This window comes from Mustelus asterias, chromosome 15 (genome assembly GCF_964213995.1).
Source record: "Mustelus asterias chromosome 15, sMusAst1.hap1.1, whole genome shotgun sequence".
NCBI lineage: Eukaryota > Metazoa > Chordata > Chondrichthyes > Carcharhiniformes > Triakidae > Mustelus > Mustelus asterias.
This window is the reverse complement of record NC_135815.1, coordinates 64,710,027-64,728,815: the sequence shown is the minus strand read 5'-3', so window position 1 is coordinate 64,728,815 and position 18,789 is coordinate 64,710,027. Positions and strand designations below refer to the sequence as shown.

General features: G+C 44.3%; 1 protein-coding gene across 1 annotated transcript in view; it reads right to left on the bottom strand.

The window, feature by feature from the left end:
* tcp1 (t-complex 1) overlaps positions 1-18,789 on the bottom strand; it is an 80,531-nt gene that overhangs the window by 10,318 nt on the left and 51,424 nt on the right. The window contains exons 9-11 of the mRNA XM_078229986.1: positions 16,122-16,245; positions 3,704-3,896; positions 2,285-2,448 (exon numbers count right to left, since the gene is read on the bottom strand). Of these exons, the coding sequence (XP_078086112.1) occupies positions 2,285-2,448; positions 3,704-3,896; positions 16,122-16,245 (481 nt within the window). The remainder of the gene's footprint in view (positions 1-2,284; positions 2,449-3,703; positions 3,897-16,121; positions 16,246-18,789) is intronic.

Below are 18,789 nucleotides of genomic sequence, written 5' to 3'. Positions count from 1 at the left end.
CTGTCCCTAATCAGTCCTTGCCTTTCTAAATGCCTGTAGATCCTGTCTCTCAAAATACCTTCCAACAACTTACCCACCACAGATGTGAGGCAAGTTCCCAGGCATTTCCCTGTTTTTTAAACAAAGGCACAACATTTGTCACCCTCCAATCTTCAGGCACCTCATCTGTGACTATCGATGATTCAAGTATCTCTGCTAAGGGACCTGCAATTTCCTCCCTAACCTCCCACGATGTCCTGAGGTACACTTCATCAGGTCCCAGGGATTTATCTACCTTGATATGCTTTAAGACTTCCAGCATCTCCTTCTCAGTACTCCTCAAGACATCAATATTTATTTCCCCAAGTTCCCTAACATCCATACTTTTCTCAACAGTGAATACTGATGAAAAATATTCATTTAGGATTTCATCCATCTCTAGTGGATCTGCAAATAGATGACCTTGTTGATCCTTAAGAAGCCCTCCTCTCTCCCTTGTTACTCTTTTGCCCTTTATGTAGAAGCTCTTCGGATTCTCCTTTGCCTTAGCTGCCAAAACAATCACGTATCCCCTTTGTGTCCTCCTGATTTCTCTCTTAACTCTGCTCCTACACCCTCTATATTCTTCAAGGGATTCACTTGATCCCAGCTGCCTATGTATGTCATGTGCCTCCTCCTTCTTGACCAGGGTCTCAATATCCCGAGTCATCCACAGTTCCCTACTTCTGCCAGCCTTGCCCTTCACATCTTGCTTTTGTCCTGACAATCCTCATTATCCACAACTCCAATTTTTGTGTCATCTGCAAACTTACTAATCACACCAGCTACATTTTGCTTCAAATCATTTATATACAGATTCTACTTCAGATTGAATGTTACTCAGACAGTGCATTTCCAATCATAGAATCCCTACAGTACGGACGGAGGCCATTCACCCTCTGAACCTGCACTGACTCTTCGACAGAGCATTTTAACCAGGCACCCTACCGTATCCCCGTAACCACAACCATTTACCCCACTAATCCCCTTAACCATCTTGGGACACGAAGGGGTAATATTGCATTGCCAAGCAACCTAACCTGCACATCTTTGGACTGTGGGAGGAAACCGGAGCATCCGGTGGAAACCTACAGACACAGGGAGAATGTGTAAACTCCACACAATTACCCAAGGCTGCAATCAAATCCGGGCTCCTGGTGTTGTGAGACAGCAATGCTAACCACTGTGCTGCCCTAACCATTCGCTGAGTGAAAAAATTTGTCTTCATGCCACCGTTGCCTCTTTTGCAAATTACCTTTTGTTCTCAATTTCTTTCACCAATATGAACAGTTTTTTCCTATCTCATTGGATCCAGATCTCATGATTTTGAATACCTCTCAACCTTCTCTTCTCCACGGAAACAGTTCCAATAAATTGGAGGGTGGTGGGTGCGTGGAATCAGCTGCCAGTAGTGGTGGTGGAGGCAGATTCGATAGGGTCTTTTAAGAGACTTTTGGATAAGTTCATGGAAGTTAGTAAGATAGAGGGTTATAGGTAAGCCTAGTAGGTAGGGACATGTTCGGCGCAACTTGTGGGCCGAAGGGCCTGTTTGTGCTGTAGCTTTTCTATGTTCTAAATATCTGAAGCTCATCATCCCTGGGATCAGTCTTTTCTGCACTCTTTCACATATTTCCCAAAGCCAGAACCATCCAGATCTCACTCTCATTTGGTCAATTTAGTCATTTGGTGTCTTTAAGACAGAGATAGATAGGTTCTTGATTAATAAGGGGATCAGGAGTTATGGGGAAAAGGCAGAATGGGGATGAAAAAAACATCAGCCATGATTGAATGGCGGGAGCAGACTCGATATCCTGAAATTTAGACTCCAAATCTTTCAAGCAAGTTTGTGTTTTTATATATGCTCTTTCCCCCCCAACATACTTGTATCTACTCCTACATTTCTATTAATATTCTGAAAATTTTACATTTGGTGACTCACCATTAGTTTAAATCCTTTGAAGCAAAACATTATTTCCCCACCACTGTGAATACACCACACAAGGACAGATATTCCCCATCTATGGCACAGGAACAAAGGAGGAAAGTACGGCACAGGAACAGGCCCTCCAAGCCTGCACTGGTCATGATGCCTGCCTAAAATAAAACCGTATGCACTTACGGAGTCCGTATCACCAAAACCCAACTGAGGATTAAGAAAAAGTGACATTGAACTGTCATTTTATGGATGAATAGATGATTTTCCTCCATGCTGAAACTGTGGATAATAGTCTGTAACAAATTATCTTTAACAAATAAATGTACTTACCATTTGAGATTCTTGCGTTCAGGATTTACCTGGGCTTCGTTGTGGAATGCACGGAGTTTAGCAACTAGGTCTGTAGAATCCTGAGCTGCATTTACTGCCAGAGTCTTTGGAATAACCAACATGGCTCGGGCAAATTCAGCAATTGCAAGCTGCTCACGTGATCCCTAAAAGGCAAATAAAAAATTCACTCTTCACAAAAACTTCCTTCCAATATTACAACTAGATAGGCACAATAAATCAGTTATGACCCAATTAATTGCACAAGGCAAAGTGGATTCTTTTAACTCAGCATCCTGAGGAAGTGCTCTCCGGGATAAAATAAGAATACCCAAACCGCAGCTTCCCTTTTCGTATCTTTCTCTTGATTCCCATCACATTGAGCAATGATTAATTTCTTCCTACAACATATTTGGTAATCATCGTCTTTTGCTTCAACAATTAAAGGTTGTATTTTCAAAGCTAATACAGGGAACGTCAATACCCTCACTTGAGTTTAAACTACCATGGATGCTAACATTTGGTCAAAAAAAGGTTACAGTTCTAGGGCTTTAATTTGCACCAAGGACACAATCAAAACACAGCTTAAATAAGCAATTTAAATGATCAGGAAGGAATCCCCCCCCCCCCCCGCAGAAATATCCAAATAGACGCAAATAACAAAATTACAGCACAGGAACAGGCCCTTCGGCCCTCCAAGCCTGCACCGACCATGCTGCTCGACTTAGCTAAAACCCCCTACCCTTCCGGGGACCATATCCCTCTATTCCCATCCTATTCATGTACTTGTCAAGACGCCCCTTAAAAGTCACTACCGTATCCACTTCCACTACCTCCCCCGGCAATGAGTTTCAGGCACCCACTACTCTTTGTGTAAAATATCTGCCTCGTACATCTCCTTTAAACCTTGCTCCTTGCACCTTAAACCTATGCCCCCCCTAGTAATTGACTCTTCCACTCTAGGAAAAAGCTTCTGACTATCCACTCTGTCCATGCCTCTCAATCTTGTAGACTTCTATCAGGTCTCCCCTCGACCTCCGTCGCTCTAGTGAGAACAAACCAAGTTTCTCCAACCTCTCCTCATAGCTAACGCTCTCCATACCAGGCAACATCCAGGTAAATCTTTTCTGTACTCTCTCTCCAAAGCCTCCACATCCTTCTGGTAGTGTGGCGACCAGAATTGAACAATATATTCCAAGTGCGGCCTAACTAAGGTTCTATAAAGCGTCAACCTGACTTGCCAATTTTTAAACTCAATACCCCGGCCGATGAAGGCAAGCATGCCGTAAGCCTTCTTGACTACCTTCTCCACCTGCATTGCCACTTTCAGTCACCTGTGTATCTGTACACCCAGATCCCTTTGCCTATCAATACTCCTAAGGGTTCTGCCATTTACTGTATATTTCCTATCTGTACTCGTACCAAACTAGTTGCGTAGTTCTCCAAGTAGATGGAGAGTGCAGCTTCAACAGCACCACCACCTGGTACGATCGACTTGGATTCCAGAACTCTCTTCACCACGCTGAGTGCATCATGAAGAGAACGCTCCATCTCGTCACACATGAAATCATTTGCTCCACGCAGGATGATGGAAGCAGAAGTGCGAGCCTTTGTGCTTAAAAAAAAAGTGAAAGCGCCACGTCAAAATGGCAGTATATATGTTGATGTACAAAAATGCAGTTCAACTCATTTTAACCCTGCAACAATCAAGCTCAGTGACAGGTAGAAGTCATAATTTCCTATACTGCTTACATTTGAAGATTTAGCTTTACAGTAACAAATTAATTTGCATTTGTATGAAATTTAAACATCGAAAGATGATTCACAGGAAAGTTGACACTGAGTTACAAAAGATGACCAAAAGCTTGGTTAAAGAACTAAGGAGAAGGACGGAGAGGGACTTGAAGAGAACTACCATGCAGTTGAAGACAGGTGCCAATGATAGAAACTGGAATGCACAAGGCATCATATTTGGAATGGTGTAAAGCAGGATGGCATTTCAGATATAGGGAAAAGCAAGACCATGGAAGAATTTGAACACAGGAAAACAATTTGTAAAATTGGGAGCAAATGTGGGTCAGTGATGGTCGAGTAGGATACAGCACGTTTGGAAAAGGATTTTTAAAAAAAATCTTTACTTAATATCACAGCTCAAGAAATTTTCAATTTTGTTCAAGCAGACTTCATCAGCTGAATATCACAATGAGGAGACACATTTAAAACCTGTCCTAATATTTTCACTTTGCAGCTGCAAGGCAAGTTTATGAAATGAGTTTTCACAATCTCAATTCAGATCCCAGTGAGTCCAAATTTAGAATAGACAATGGTGAACAATGATCAGTTACCAGCCTCAAAAAGGCCACAAAGATATGTAGGGTAAAAAAAAATTAAATTGATGAAGCACAATGTAAAGCTCCAGGAATAAAGGAGCTTTATTCTGCAATTAGATTGTAGAATGCTGAAAGGGGATGCTTCATTCACCTGCACCTCCATGCCTCACTTAAACAGCAAAAAATCCAAGACATTTGATCTTTATGCTTGCGCAAGGAATATGACAAACAAAAATGAATTCCTTCCTTCTGTTGGACACATGTATCAGAGCGCACTTCCTTAATAACAGCACCCTCAATGCCAACTGCTCAATGGTCATTTTTGACATCTACATACTAGACTTTGCTGTAGGACATTGCAATTAATCTAGATTTCAGCTTGCTCAACATTAATTCGGATGCAATTTTCAGCAAGGATCAACGACCAGCAGGAACTTGGATTTCTGATGCATCAAGGTGACAATGTCCCAAAAATGACAATTGAGAAGTTGGGTAAAAAACAAACAAGGTATCCTTCCCAGTTTCACAGGGCATGCTTGCTCATAAATAACTGTGACAGCGATCAATTTCAGATGTTCAAACTATACATCTGCAACATCAGACCCCAACTTTTATACTCTATGCCCCGTCCTATAAAGGCAAGCATGCCATGTGTCTTCTTCACCACCTTCTCCACCTGTGACGTCACCTTCAAGGATCTGTGGACTTGCACACCCAGGTCCCTCTGCGTATCTACACCCTTTATGGTTCTGCCATTTATCGTATAGCTCCTCCCTACATTATTTCTGCCAAAATGCATCACTTCACATTTATCAGGATTGAACTCCATCTGCCATTTCTTTACCCAAATTTCCAGCCTATCTATATCCTTCTGTGGCCTCTGACAATGCTCCTCACTATCTGCAAGTCCTGCCAATTTTGTGTCGTCCGCAAACTTACTGATCACCCCAGTTACACCTTCTTCCAGATCGTTTACATAAATCACAAACGGCAGAGGTCCCAATACAGAGCCCTGCGGAACACCACTAGTCACAGGCCTCCAGCCGGAAAAAGACCCTTCCACTACCACCCTCTGCTGTGACCAAGCCAGTTCTCCACCCATCTAGCCACCTCCCCCTTTATCCCATGAGATCCAACCTTTTGCACCAGCCTACCATGAGGGACTTTGTCAAACGCTTTACTAAAGTCCATATAGACGACATCCACGGCCCTTCCCTCGTCAACCATTCTAGTCACTTCTTCAAAAAACTCCACCAGGTTAGTGAGGCATGACGTCCCTCTCACAAAACCATGCTGACTATCGTTAATGAGTTTATGCCTTTCTAAATGCGCATACATCCCATCTCTAAGAATCTTCTCCAACAACTTCCCCACCACGGACGTCAGGCTCACCGGCCTATAATTACCCAGGTTATCCTTCCTACCCTTCTTAAATAACTGGACCACATTAGCTCTCCTCCAATCCTCTGGGACCTCACCTGTGTCCAGTGACGAGACAAAAATTTGCGTCAGAGGCCCAGCGATTTCATCTCTCGTCTCCCTGAGCAGCCTTGGATAGATTCCATCAGGCCCTGGGGATTTGTCAGTCTTTATATTCTCTAACAAACCTAACACTTCCTCCCTTGTAGAACCATAGAAAATTACAGCTCAGAAACAGGCCTTTTGGCCCTTCTTGTCTGTGCCGAACCATTTTATGCCTAGTCCCACTGACCTGCACTTGGACCATATCCCTCCACACCCCTCTCATCCATGAACCCGTCCAAGTTTTTCTTAAATGTTAAAAGTGACCCCGCATTTACCACTTTATCCGGCAGCTCATTCCACACTCCCACCACTCTCTGCGTGAAGAAGCCCCCCCTAATATTCCCTTTAAACTTTTTGTAATGGAGATTTTCTCCAACGGTTCAACACTCCCCTCCGAGACACTCCCAGTCAACACATCCCTCTCCTTTGTGAATACCGACGCAAAGTATTCATTTAGGATCTCCCCTACTTCTTTGGGCTCCAAGCATAATTCCCCACTTTTGTCCCTGAGAGGTCCGATTTTTTCCCTGACAACCCTTTTGTTCCTGACGTATGAATAAAATGCCTTGGGATTCTCCTTAATCCTGTCTGCCAAGGACATTTCGTGACCCCTTTTTGCCCTTCTAATTCCCCGTTTGAGTTCTTTCCTACTTACTTTGTACTCCTTCAGAGCTCCCTCCGTTTTCAGCTGCCTGGACCTAACATACGCCTCTCTTTTCTTTTTGACCAGTCCCTCAATTTCCCTGGTTATCCACGGTTCTCGAATCCTACCCTTCCTATCTTTTTTTACAGGCACATGCCTGTCCTGTAGCCCTAACAACTGTTCCTTAAAAGACTCCCACATGCCAGATGTGGATTTACCCTCAAACAGCCTCTCCCAATCAAGAGCTGCCAATTTCTGCCTAACCCCACTAAAGTTAGCCTTCCCCCAATCCAACACCTTACCCTTGGGACACCACTCATCCTTTTCCATCACTATCCTAAAGCTAACAGAATTGTGGTCACTATTTGCCACATGTTCCCCAACCAAAACTTTGAAGACCTGACCGGGCTCATTCCCCAGTACGAGGACCAGTATAGCTCCCTCTCTAGTCGGGCTATCTACATATTGTTCCAAAGAACCCTCCTGTACGCATTTTACAAATTCCTCCCCATTCAGAGTCCCTGCTCTCAGCGATTTCCAGTCTATACCAGGGAAATTGAAGTCTCCCACTACAACAACCCTATTTTTCCTGCACCTATCCATTATCTCCTGACATATCCGTTCTTCCACTTCCCTTGGGCTGTTGGGGGGCCTGTAGTATACCCCCAACATAGTGACTGCGCCCTTCCTGTTTCTAAACTCTACCCAGAGTGACTCGTTACACGACCCCTTTGAATTGTCCTCCCTCTGCACCGCTGTAATATGCTCTCCAACTAATACTACTACTCCCCCACCTCTTTTGGCCCCTCCTCTGTCTCGCCTAAAACACTTGCACCCCGGAATATTCAGCTGCCAGTCCTGTCCCTCTTTCAACCAAGTCTCTGTCACCGCAACCACATCCAAATTCCTCGTGAGCATTAAGGCCCTAAGTTCGTCTGTCTTACCTGCTACGCTCCTTGCATTGAAGTATAAGCACTCCAGACCTCCAGGCCGAGTGAGGTCATCCTCCCCCAGAGTGCTCTTCTTTGCCAGCCTTGTCCCAGCCCCAAACTCGTCCCCAGCCTCTACACTTGTAGACCTAATATTTTGATCCCCACCCCCCCGCCATACTAGTTTAAACCCCACCGAACCGCACTAGCAAATAACATCTCATATTTACCCTGCTAATCCCCGACACTAGGGTCAATTTATCATGGCCAACTGTACCCACATCTTTGGACTGTGGGAGGAAACCAGAGCACCCGGAGGAAACTCACGCAGACACAGGGAGAATGTGCAAACTCCACACAGTCACCCGAGGCTGGAATTGAACCCGGGTCCCTGGCGCTGTGAGGCAGTGCCGCCCTATCTAAGCATAATATTAATTCAAGTGGCACATCACTGCTACTCTACATCAGCAGATTGTAAGTCAGACAAAGATTTTTGTATAGTCCATGCTCTCACTGTCAAACACACCTGCAGCATCTTTCAGTTCTGCATGACTAACTATTCTCTATCCCACGCATATAACTGCTCATACTACTGATCCAAGTATAGCAGCAAATTAATGGGAATTTCAGCATCAAAACAAACCTTCAGGTAATGTGTGCAATCATCTTAATCACACATCCATAAATCATAATCAAAGCAATTTGTTCAACTTGACTATAAATCTAACACTATTAACAATATGATCTCTTTCTGCACTGTAGGAATTCTATGGTTAGAGTCATAGAGGTTTACAGCATGGAAACAGGCCCTTCGGCCCAACTTGTCCATGCCACCCTTTTAAAAACCAGTAAGCTAGTCCCAATTGCCCGCGTTTGGCCCATACCCCCCTGTACCCATCTTATCTATGTAACTGTCTAAACGCTTTTTTAAAGTTTGAAGGTGCTTGTGGATAAGGACAAGAGTGGTCCTCAGGCAAAGATGTTAAATTGGGGGAGACTAACTACAACAACATTAGGCAGGAGCTAGAGAATGTAGATTGGGGGAGGCTGTTTGAGAGTAAATCAACATCCGACATGTGGGAGTCTTTTAAATGTCAGTTGATTGGAATTCAGGACCGGCATATACCTGTGAGGTTGAAGGGCAAGTGTGTCAAGTAGTGGGAACCCTCGATAACGTGGCTCATAATATCCCTTGTCAAAAAAAAAGGAAACATTCGTAAAGTCTAAAAGGCTTAGGACAGATGAAGCCCTTGAATAATACAAAGAATGTAGAAAGGAACTTAAGGAGTTAGCTAGAGGGCTAAAATGGGTCATGAAAAGTCCTTGGCAAACAGGTATACGGTAAATCCTAAGGCATTTTATATGTATGTAAAGAGCAAAAGGGTGGTCAAGGAAAGGGTTGGTTCACTCAAGGATAGAGGGGGGAAAATCTATGCATGGAACCAGAGGAAATGGGCGAGATACTAAATGAATACTTTGCCTCAGTATTCACCAAAGATAGAGAATTGATGGATGAGGAGCCTAGGGTAGGGTGTGTAGATATTCTGGGTCATGTCAATATCAAAAAGGAGATATTGGGCGTTTAAAAAACATTAAAGTAGATAAGTCCCCAGGGCCTGATGGGATCTACCCCAGAATACTGAGGGAGGCAAGGGTGGAAATTGCTGAGGCCTTGACAGAAACCTTTGTATCCTCATTGGCAACAGGATAGCCAATGTTGTTCCACTGTTTAAGAAGGGCAGCAGCGATAATCCAGGAAATTATAGGCCGGTGAGCCTTACGTCAGTGGTAGGGAAATTATTGGAAAAGATTCTTAGGGACAGGATTTACCCCAATTTGGAAACAAATGAACATATTAGTGATAAACAGCATGGTTTTGTGAAGGGGAGGTTGATCGAGTTTTTTGAGGAAGTGACGAAGATGATAGATGAGGGAAAGACAGTGGATGTTGTATACATGGACTTCATTAAAGCCTTTCACAAGGTACCACATGGTAGAATGATCCCTGACTTCACCTTTCGTACCAGAGGAGAACTGTCAAGATGGATACAGAACTGGCTTGGCCACAGAAGACACAGGGTAGCAGTAGAGGGGTGCTTTTCTGAATGGAAAGCTGTGATTAACGGTGCTCCACAGGGATCAGTTCTGGGATCTTTGTTGTTCATAATATATATGATTGAGGAAAATGTAACGGGTCTGTTTAGTAAGTTCGCAGATGACATAAAAATTAATGGAGTTGCGGATAGTGAAGAGGATTGTCAGAGGATTCAGCAAGATATAGACCGGTTGGAGACTTAGGCGGAGAAATGGCAGATGGAGTTTAATGCCAGCAAGTATGAGATAATATATTTTGGAAGATCCAATGCATGTAGGAATCATACAGTAGATGGTAGAACCCTTAAGAGTATTGACAGGCAGAGAGATCTGGGTGTACGTGTCCACCGATCACTGAAAGTGGCAACGCAGGTGGATAAGGTAGTCAAGAAAGCATACGACGTGCTTGCCTTCACTGGTCAGGGCACAGAGTATAAAAATTGGCGGATCATGCTGCAGCCTTAATTAGACCTCATTTAGAAGATGTGTACAATTCTTGTCGCCACGCTACCAGAAGAATGTGGATGCTTTGGAGAAGATACAGAAGAGGTTTACCAGAATGTTGCCTGGTCTGGAGGGTGTTAGCTACGAGGAAAGTTTGGATGAACTCAGTTTGTTCTCACTGGAATGACGGAGGTTGAGGGGTGACCTGATAGAGCTTTACAAGATTATGAATGGCATGGACAGAGTGGATAGTCAGATGCTCTTTCTAAGGGTAGAAAAGTCAAGTACAAGGGGACATAGGTTGAAGGTGCGCGGGCAAAAGTTTAAAAGATGTGCGAGGCTATTTATTTTTACACAGAAGATGGTGAATGTCTGGAACGCACTGCCTGGGGAGATGGTGGGAGCAGTATGATTGCGGCATTTAAGGGGCAACTCGACAAATACATGAATAGGATTGGAATGGAAGGACTCCTCAAGGGGCGGCACAGTAGCACAGTGGTTAGCGCTGCTGCTTCACAGCTCCAGGGTCTCCGGTTCGATTCCCGGCTCGGGTCACGGTCTGTGTGGAGTTTGCACATTCTCCTCGTGTCTGCGTGGGTTTCCTCCGGGTGCTCCGGTTTCCTCCCACAGTCCAAAGATTAGGTTGATTGGCCAAGTTAAAAAAAAAAATTGCCCCTTAGAATCCTGAGATGCGTAGGTTAGAGGGATTAGTGGGTAAATATGTGGGGATAGGGCCTGGGTGGGATTGTGGTCGGTGCAGACTCGATGGGCCGAATGGCCTCCTTCTGCACTGTAGGGTTTCTATGTTTCTAAGTGCATACATTTTTAGTTCAGGCAGGCATCATGAGCGGAGGGACAAGATTTATGAGCATTTAGAGAAGTTTAGTATGCTCAAGGATACTCAGCATGGCTTTGTCAAAGGCAGATCAGATCGTGCCTTGCAAGCCTGGTGGAGTTCTTTGAAAATGTGACTAAACACATTGACGAAGGGAAAGCGGTAGATGTGGTTTATATGGATTTTAGCAAGGCGTTCGATAAGGTCCCCCATGCAAGGCTTTTGGAAAAAGTGAGAGGGAATGGGATCCAAGGGGTTGCTGCCCGGTGGATCCAGAACTGGCTTGCCCAAAGGAGGCAGAGAGTGGGTATAGATGGGTCTTTTTCTAAATGGAGATCGGTCACCAGTGGTGTGCCCCAGGGATCTGTTCTGGGACCCTTGCTGTTTGTCATTTTCATAAATGACCTGGATGAGGAAGTGGAGGGATGGGTTGGTAAGTTTGCCGACGACATGAAGGTTGGTGGGGTTGTGGATAGTCTGGAGGGATGTCAGAAGTTACAGAGGGACATAGATAGGATGCAAGACTGGGTGGAGAAGTGGCAGTTGGACTTCAACCCAGATAAATGCGTAGTGGTCCATTTTGGCAGGTCAAATGGGATGAAGGAGTACAATATAAAGGGAAAGACTCTCAGTACTGTAGAGGATCAGAAGGACCTTGGGGTCCGGGTCCATAGGACTCTAAAATTGGCCCCGCAGGTGGAGGTGGTGGTTAAGAAGGCGTATGGTGTGCTGGTCTTTATCAATCGAGGGATTGAGTTTAGGAGTCCGGGGATAATGATGCAGCTATATAAGACCCTCGTCAGACCCCACTTGGAGTACTGTGCTCAGTTCTGGTCGCCTCATTACAGGAAGGATGTGGAAAAGATTGAAAGGGTGCAGAGGAGATTTACAAGGATGTTGCCTGGATTGAGTGGCATGCCTTATGAGGATAGGCTGAGGGAGCTCGGTCTTTTCTCCTTGGAGAGATGTAGGATGAGAGGAGACCTAATAGAGGTGTATAAGATGTTGAGAGGCATAGATCGGGTGGACACTCAGACTTTTTCCCAGGGTGGAAATGGCTGCTACGAGAGGACACAGGTTTAAGGTGCTGGGGGGTAGGTACAGGGGAAATGTTAGGGGGAAGTTTTTCCACACAGAGGGTGGTGGGCGAGTGGAATCGGCTGCAGTCAGTGGTGGTGGAGGCAAACTCAATAGGGTCTTTTCAGAGACTCCTGGATGAGTACATGGGACTTAATAGGATGGAGGGTTATAAGTAGGCCTAAAAAGGTAGGGATATGTTTGGCACAACTTGTGGGGCCGAAGGGCCTGTTTTGTGCTGTAGTTTTTCTATGTTTCTATAACCCAAACCATCAAGTCCCAGTAGCATCCTAGTACATCTTTTCTGCACTCTTTCTAGTTTAATAATATCCTTTCTATAATAGGGTGACCAGGACTGTACACAGTATTCCAAGTGGCCTTACCAATGTCTTGTACAACTTCAACAAGACGTCCCATCTCCTGTATTCAATGTTCTGATCAATGAAACCAAGCATGCCGAATGCCTTCTTCATTAGTCCACCTGTGACTCCACTTTCAAGGAGCTATGAACCTGCACCCCTAGATCTTTGTGCTATAACTCTCCCCAACGCCCTACCATTAACAGAGTAAGTCCTGCCCTGGTTCAATCTACCAAAAAGCATCACCTCAGATTTATCCAAATTAAACTCCATCTGCCATTCGTTAGCCCACTGGCCCAATTTGATCAAGATCCCGTTGCAATCCTAGTTAACCGTCTCCACTGTCCACTATGCCAATCTTGGCATCACCTGCAAAGTTACTAACCATGCCTCCAAATCACTCATCCAAATCATTAGTATCACTGACAAATAGTGGATCCTGCACCTATCCCTGAGGCACACCATTGGTCATAGGCCTCCAGTTTGAAAACCAATCCTCTACAACCACCCTCTGGCTTCTGTCATCAAGCCAATTTTGTATCCATTTGGCTACCTCACCCTGGTTCCCGTGGGATTTAACCTTGTGCAGCAACCTACCATGCAGTACCTTGTCAAAGGCCTTGCTAAAGACCATGTAGACAACATCAACTGCACTGCCCTCATCTACCTTCTTGGTTACCTCTTCAACAAACTCAATCAAATTTAAGAGACATGATTTTCCACTCTCAAAGCCATGTTGACTGTCCCTAATCAATCCATGCCTCTCTAAATACCTGTAGATTCTGTCTCTCAGAATACCTTCTAAAAACGTCCCCACTACAGATGTGAGACTCACCGGCCTGCAAGTCCAAGGCCTTTCCCTGCAGTCCTTTTTAAACAAAGGCGCAACATTTGCCACCCTTCAATCTTCAGGTACCTCACCTGTGGCTGTCGGTGATTCCAATATCTCTGCGAGGGGACCCGCAATCTCCTCCCTCGCCTCCCACAACGTCCTGAGATACACTTCATCAGGTCATAGAACATAGAACAGTACAGCACAGTACAGGCCCTTCGGCCCACGATGTTGTGCCGAACCTTTTCCGAAACCAAGATCAAGCTATCCCACTCCCTATCATTCTAGTGTGCTCCATGAGCCTATCCAATAACCGCTTGAAAGTTCCTAAAGTGTCCGACTCCACTATCACAGCAGGCAGTCCATTCCACACCCCAATCACTGAGTAAAGAACCTACCTCAGACATCCCTCCTATATCTTCCACCACGAACCTTATAGTTATGCTTCTAGTAACAGCTACATCCACCCGAGGAAATAGTCTCTGAACGTCCACTCTATTTATCCTCCTCATCATCTTATAAACCTCTATTAAGTCGCCTCTCAACCTCCTCCGCTCTAAAGAGAAAAGCCCTAGCTCCCTCAACCTTTCCTCATAAGACCGACCCTCCAAACCAGGCAGCATCCTGGTAAATCTCCTCTGCACTCTTTCCAATGCTTCCACATCCTTCTTACAGTGAGGTGACCAGAACTGCACACAATATTCCAAATGTGGTCTCACCAAGGTCCTGTACAGTTGCAGCATAACCCCACGGCTCTTAAACTCCAACCCCCTGTTAATAAACGCTAACACACTATAGGCCTTCTTCACAGCTCTATCCACTTGAGTGGCAACCTTCAGAGATCTGTGGATATGAACCCCAAGATCTCTGTTGCTCCACATTCCTCAGAACCCTACCTTTGACCCTGTAATCCGCATTCAAATTTGTCCTCCCAAAATGAATCACCTCGCACTTATCAGGGTTAAACTCCATCTGCCATTTTTCGGCCCAGCTCTGCATTCTATCTATGTCTCTTTGCAGCCTACAACAGCCCTCCACCTCATCCACTACTCCACCAATCTTGGTGTGATCCGCAAATTTACTGACCCACCCTTCAGCCCCCTCCTCCAAGTTATTTATAAAAATCACAAATAGCAGAGGACCAAGCACTGATCCCTGTGGTACACCGCTGGTAACTGGTCTCTAGTCTGAAAATTTTCCATCCACCACCACCATCTGTCTTCTATGAGATAGCCAGTTACTTATCCAATCGGCCAAGTTTCCCTCTATCCCACACCTCCTTACTTTCTTCATGAGCCGACCGTGGGGGACCTTATCAAACGGCTTACTAAAATCCATGTATATGACGACATCAACTGCTCTACCTTCATCGACACACTTAGTCACCTCCTCAAAAAACTCAAATCAAATTTGTGAGGCAAGACTTACGTTTCACGAATCCGTGTTGACTATCCCGGATTAAGCTGCATCTTTCCAAATGGTCGTAAATCCTATCCCTCAGGACCTTTTCCATTAACTTACCGACCACCGAAGAAAGACTCACCGGCCTATAATTACCAGAGTCATTCCTATTTCCTTTCTTGAACTGGGGATTTATCTACCTTGATGCTCTTTAAGACTTCCAGCACCTCTCTGTTATCTGTACACTCCTCAGGACATCGCTATTTCCCCAAGTTCCCTAACATCCATGCCTTTCTCAACAGTAAATACCAATGAGAAATATTCATTTATGATTTCTCCCATCTCTTGTAGATCTGCACATAAATGACCTTGTTGATCCTTACGAGGCCTACCCTCTCCCTAGTTACTCTTTTGCCCTTTATGTATTTGTAGGATCTCTTTGGATTCTCCTTTGCCTTATTTGCCAAAACAATCTAGTGTCCCCTTTTTGCCCTCCCGATTCCTCTCTTAACTCTATTCCTACACCCTCTATACTCTTCAAGGGATCCACTTGATTCCAACTGCCTATGCATGTCATACTGCCATGGGTAATTTTTGTTCATCTAGTTTTTCTGAGAGTTTGGACTGATGGTGTTAAAAGGCTCTTTGTAGAATAGTTAGGGCATCATAGATGATAATTATAGTGTCAACTGATTTAGCAAAAATCCTGAACCCATGGCTGTTTGTTTTTTTGCTTGAAGGTGTTGGCTGAAAGGACTCTTCCAGTGACTTAGTTTATGAAACTCCTTATGCAAGTGTTACATGATGTTGGGGATCCCTACTCAAGTCAATCTCAGTTAGGGGGACAAGAGTGTTACAAATGGCCCCACTCCAAACTACAGACAGCAAAACGTATTCAGGGTTTTATTTTTTCAGTTGACACTAATTGTCATCTATGATGCCCTAACTACTCTACATAGAGCCTTTTAACACTATCGGTCCAGACTCTCAGAAAAACGAGACAAGAACAAAAATTACCCATGGCAGCAGCAAACTGACTCCTGACAAAAGTTATGATAAATTCTGTCAGAACTTTGGTACAAACCTCATTATGCACTCAAAACCTTTTGCTTGTATTCAGTTACAGATTTGAACCTTCAGACTATTTGGTACAATTAATTTTCCTCTCCACCTGCAACAATAAACAAATGCTGCTAAGCTAATTCAAAGGGTAATATCAAAGGAAGTAATCCTGTAAATGTAAATATTCAGGAGCAGAAAAAATCCAAAGTGAATGAAGCTTTTGCAAAAAAATTAGTTCATTTAAACAAATCCTTAAAAACCAAGGTATTGATTGCAAAGAAAATACATTTCACTCCCCTCCCCTGCTTACTTTTTAATCAGTATCAGTTCATCGTCACATATCCTTTCTTGAACCACTTCCTCAGCCTGGCCCAGCATAGAGACTTCAAAAGTCTCTTCTCCTTCCAAGTTTGCCAGCGTTGAACACATAGTTGCTACAAATGAAACAAGGGGTAAAAATGTGAAATAAATACCCCAGACTTGATTTTTATCTTTTATTCCAACATAAAATTATGCCATCAATAGGAACAAAATACTCAAATTAAAATGACAGTTGTACTTAATTGCACATTAGCATTGTCACATCAAGACTTCAAAAGTTGAGATAATCATCACCATTATGCATTGGACCCTTCAGAAAACCTGATCTACACATACAGGGTCATTGCTTGGGAAGCCTAACCTTCCACAGGCAGGTTTGCACTGCACAGGCCCTTCTCAAAATACCAGCATCGGAGACTTGGGCCCATTGTGGGCCGGATGCTTGCACTAGACAGGTCTAAGGGACGGAAAACCAGGCTGCAAGGATGGAAAATGGACAGCCGTAAATGTCTCTGTAGCAGGACCCTCAGATTGCAACTGACTGCAAGGTCTGAGCCAAAATGCTTATGCCAAGATTTTGTAATTGCATATTTGACCACCTTAGTTACTTTATAGAATGCATAATTACACAAAACCGAACTGCACAGTGCAAGTTGATGCATAAGAGTGGCATAGTGGTTAGTGCTGCTGCCTCAGCACCAGGGACCCAGGTTCAAATCTAGCCTTGGGTGACTCTGTGGAGTTTGCACATTCTTCCCACGTGTGGGTTTCCTCCAGGTGCTCCGGTTTCTGCCCACAGGCCATGGATGCAGGTTAGGCGGATTGTGTCCCATGACATGTAGGTTAGGGAGATTAGCAGGGTAAACAGATGAGGTTACAGGAAAGGGCCCCGAGTATGATGATCAGAGTCGGTACAGACTCGATGGGCAAATGGCCTCTCTCTGCACTATAGGATTCTATGATTTTGTTAGGAAGAACATGGAGAGACAATATAAAATGAAGGGTAAATATTTTATGGGGATGAAGGAACTGAGAGACCTGGGTTTATACATGTATAGTTCATTGAAGGTGTCGGACAGGGGGAGAGAGCAGTTAATAAAGCACACACTATCTTGGTGTAAGATTTTGAGAGTTCTACTAATTTTTATGATCTGTACTATGGATTTTATCTGGTAAGCACAGTTTAAAATTAAGTGGTTCCGTTCTGACTTGCTGGGCAATTAACAGTCCGGATGGATGGGAAAACAGGAAAAGCATTTATTTGTGAAGAAACAAACTTGTTTTATTGTTTTATGATGGAGCTCATTTGAGTTGAGCTGAAGCTGGTCTTAATGACCAAGATACGATTGAGTGTTTATTTTTAAAGTCAGTTTGAAGGAATGGCATAGACATTGTGAACTTAGGATGACATCTTATGTTAAACAAACCATGCAGGCTTTAATAGATGTATACCAGAGTCATAGAGGTTTACAGCATGGAAACAGACCCTTCATAGAATCATCATAGAAACCCTACAGTACAGAAAGAGGCCATTCGGCCCATCGAGTCTGCACCGACCACAATCCCAACTTGCCCATGCCACCCCTTTATTAAACCCATAAGCCAGTCCCAATTGCCTGCATTTGGCCCATATCCCTCTATAATCATCTTACCCATGTAAATGTCTAAACGCCTTTTAAAAGACAGAATTGTACCCACCTCTACTACTACCTCTGGCAGCTTTTTCCAGACACTTACCAGCCTCTGAAAAAATTGCCCCTCTGGACACTTTTGTATCTCTCCCCGCTCACCTTAAACCTATGCCCTCTAGTTTTAGGCTTCCCTACCTTTGGGAAACGATAGAACATAGAAAAAAATACAGCACAAACAGGCCCTTCGGCCCACAAGTTGCGCCGGTCATGTCCCTACCTACCTAGGCTATATATAGGCTTACCTATAACCCTCAATCCTATTAAGTTCCATGTACTCATCCAGAAGTCTCTCAAAAGACCCTATCGGGTTTGCCTCCACCACCACTGACGGCAGCCGATTCCACTCACCCACCACCCTCTGAGTGAAAAACTTACCCCTGACATCTCCTCTGTACCTACTCCCCAGCACCTTAAACCCGTGTCCTCTTGGCAGCCATTTCAGCCCTGGGAAAAAGCCTCCGAGAATCCACCCGATCTATACCTCTCAACATCTTGTACATCTCTATCAGGTCACCTCATCCTTCGTCTCTCCAAGGAGAAAAGACCGAGCTCCCTCAACCTATCCTCATAAGGCATGCCAACCAATCCAGGCAACATCCTTGTAAATCGTCTCTGCACCCTTTCAATAATTTCCACATCCCTCCTGTAATGAGGGGACCAGAACTGATAAGATATTGACTATCTAGCTGATCTATGCCCCTCAATATTTTATAGACCTCTATAAGATCATCCCTAAGCTTCCTATGCTCCAGAGCAAAAAGTTCCAGTCTACCCGGTCTCTCCTTATAACTCAAACCATCAAGTCCTGGTAGCATCCTAGTAAATATTTTCTGCACTCTTTCTAGTTTAATAACATCCTTTCTATAATAGGGTGACCAGAACTGGACACAGTATTCCAAGTGTGGCCTTACCAATGTCTTGCACAACTTCAACAAGACATCCCAACTCCTGTATTCAATGTTCTGA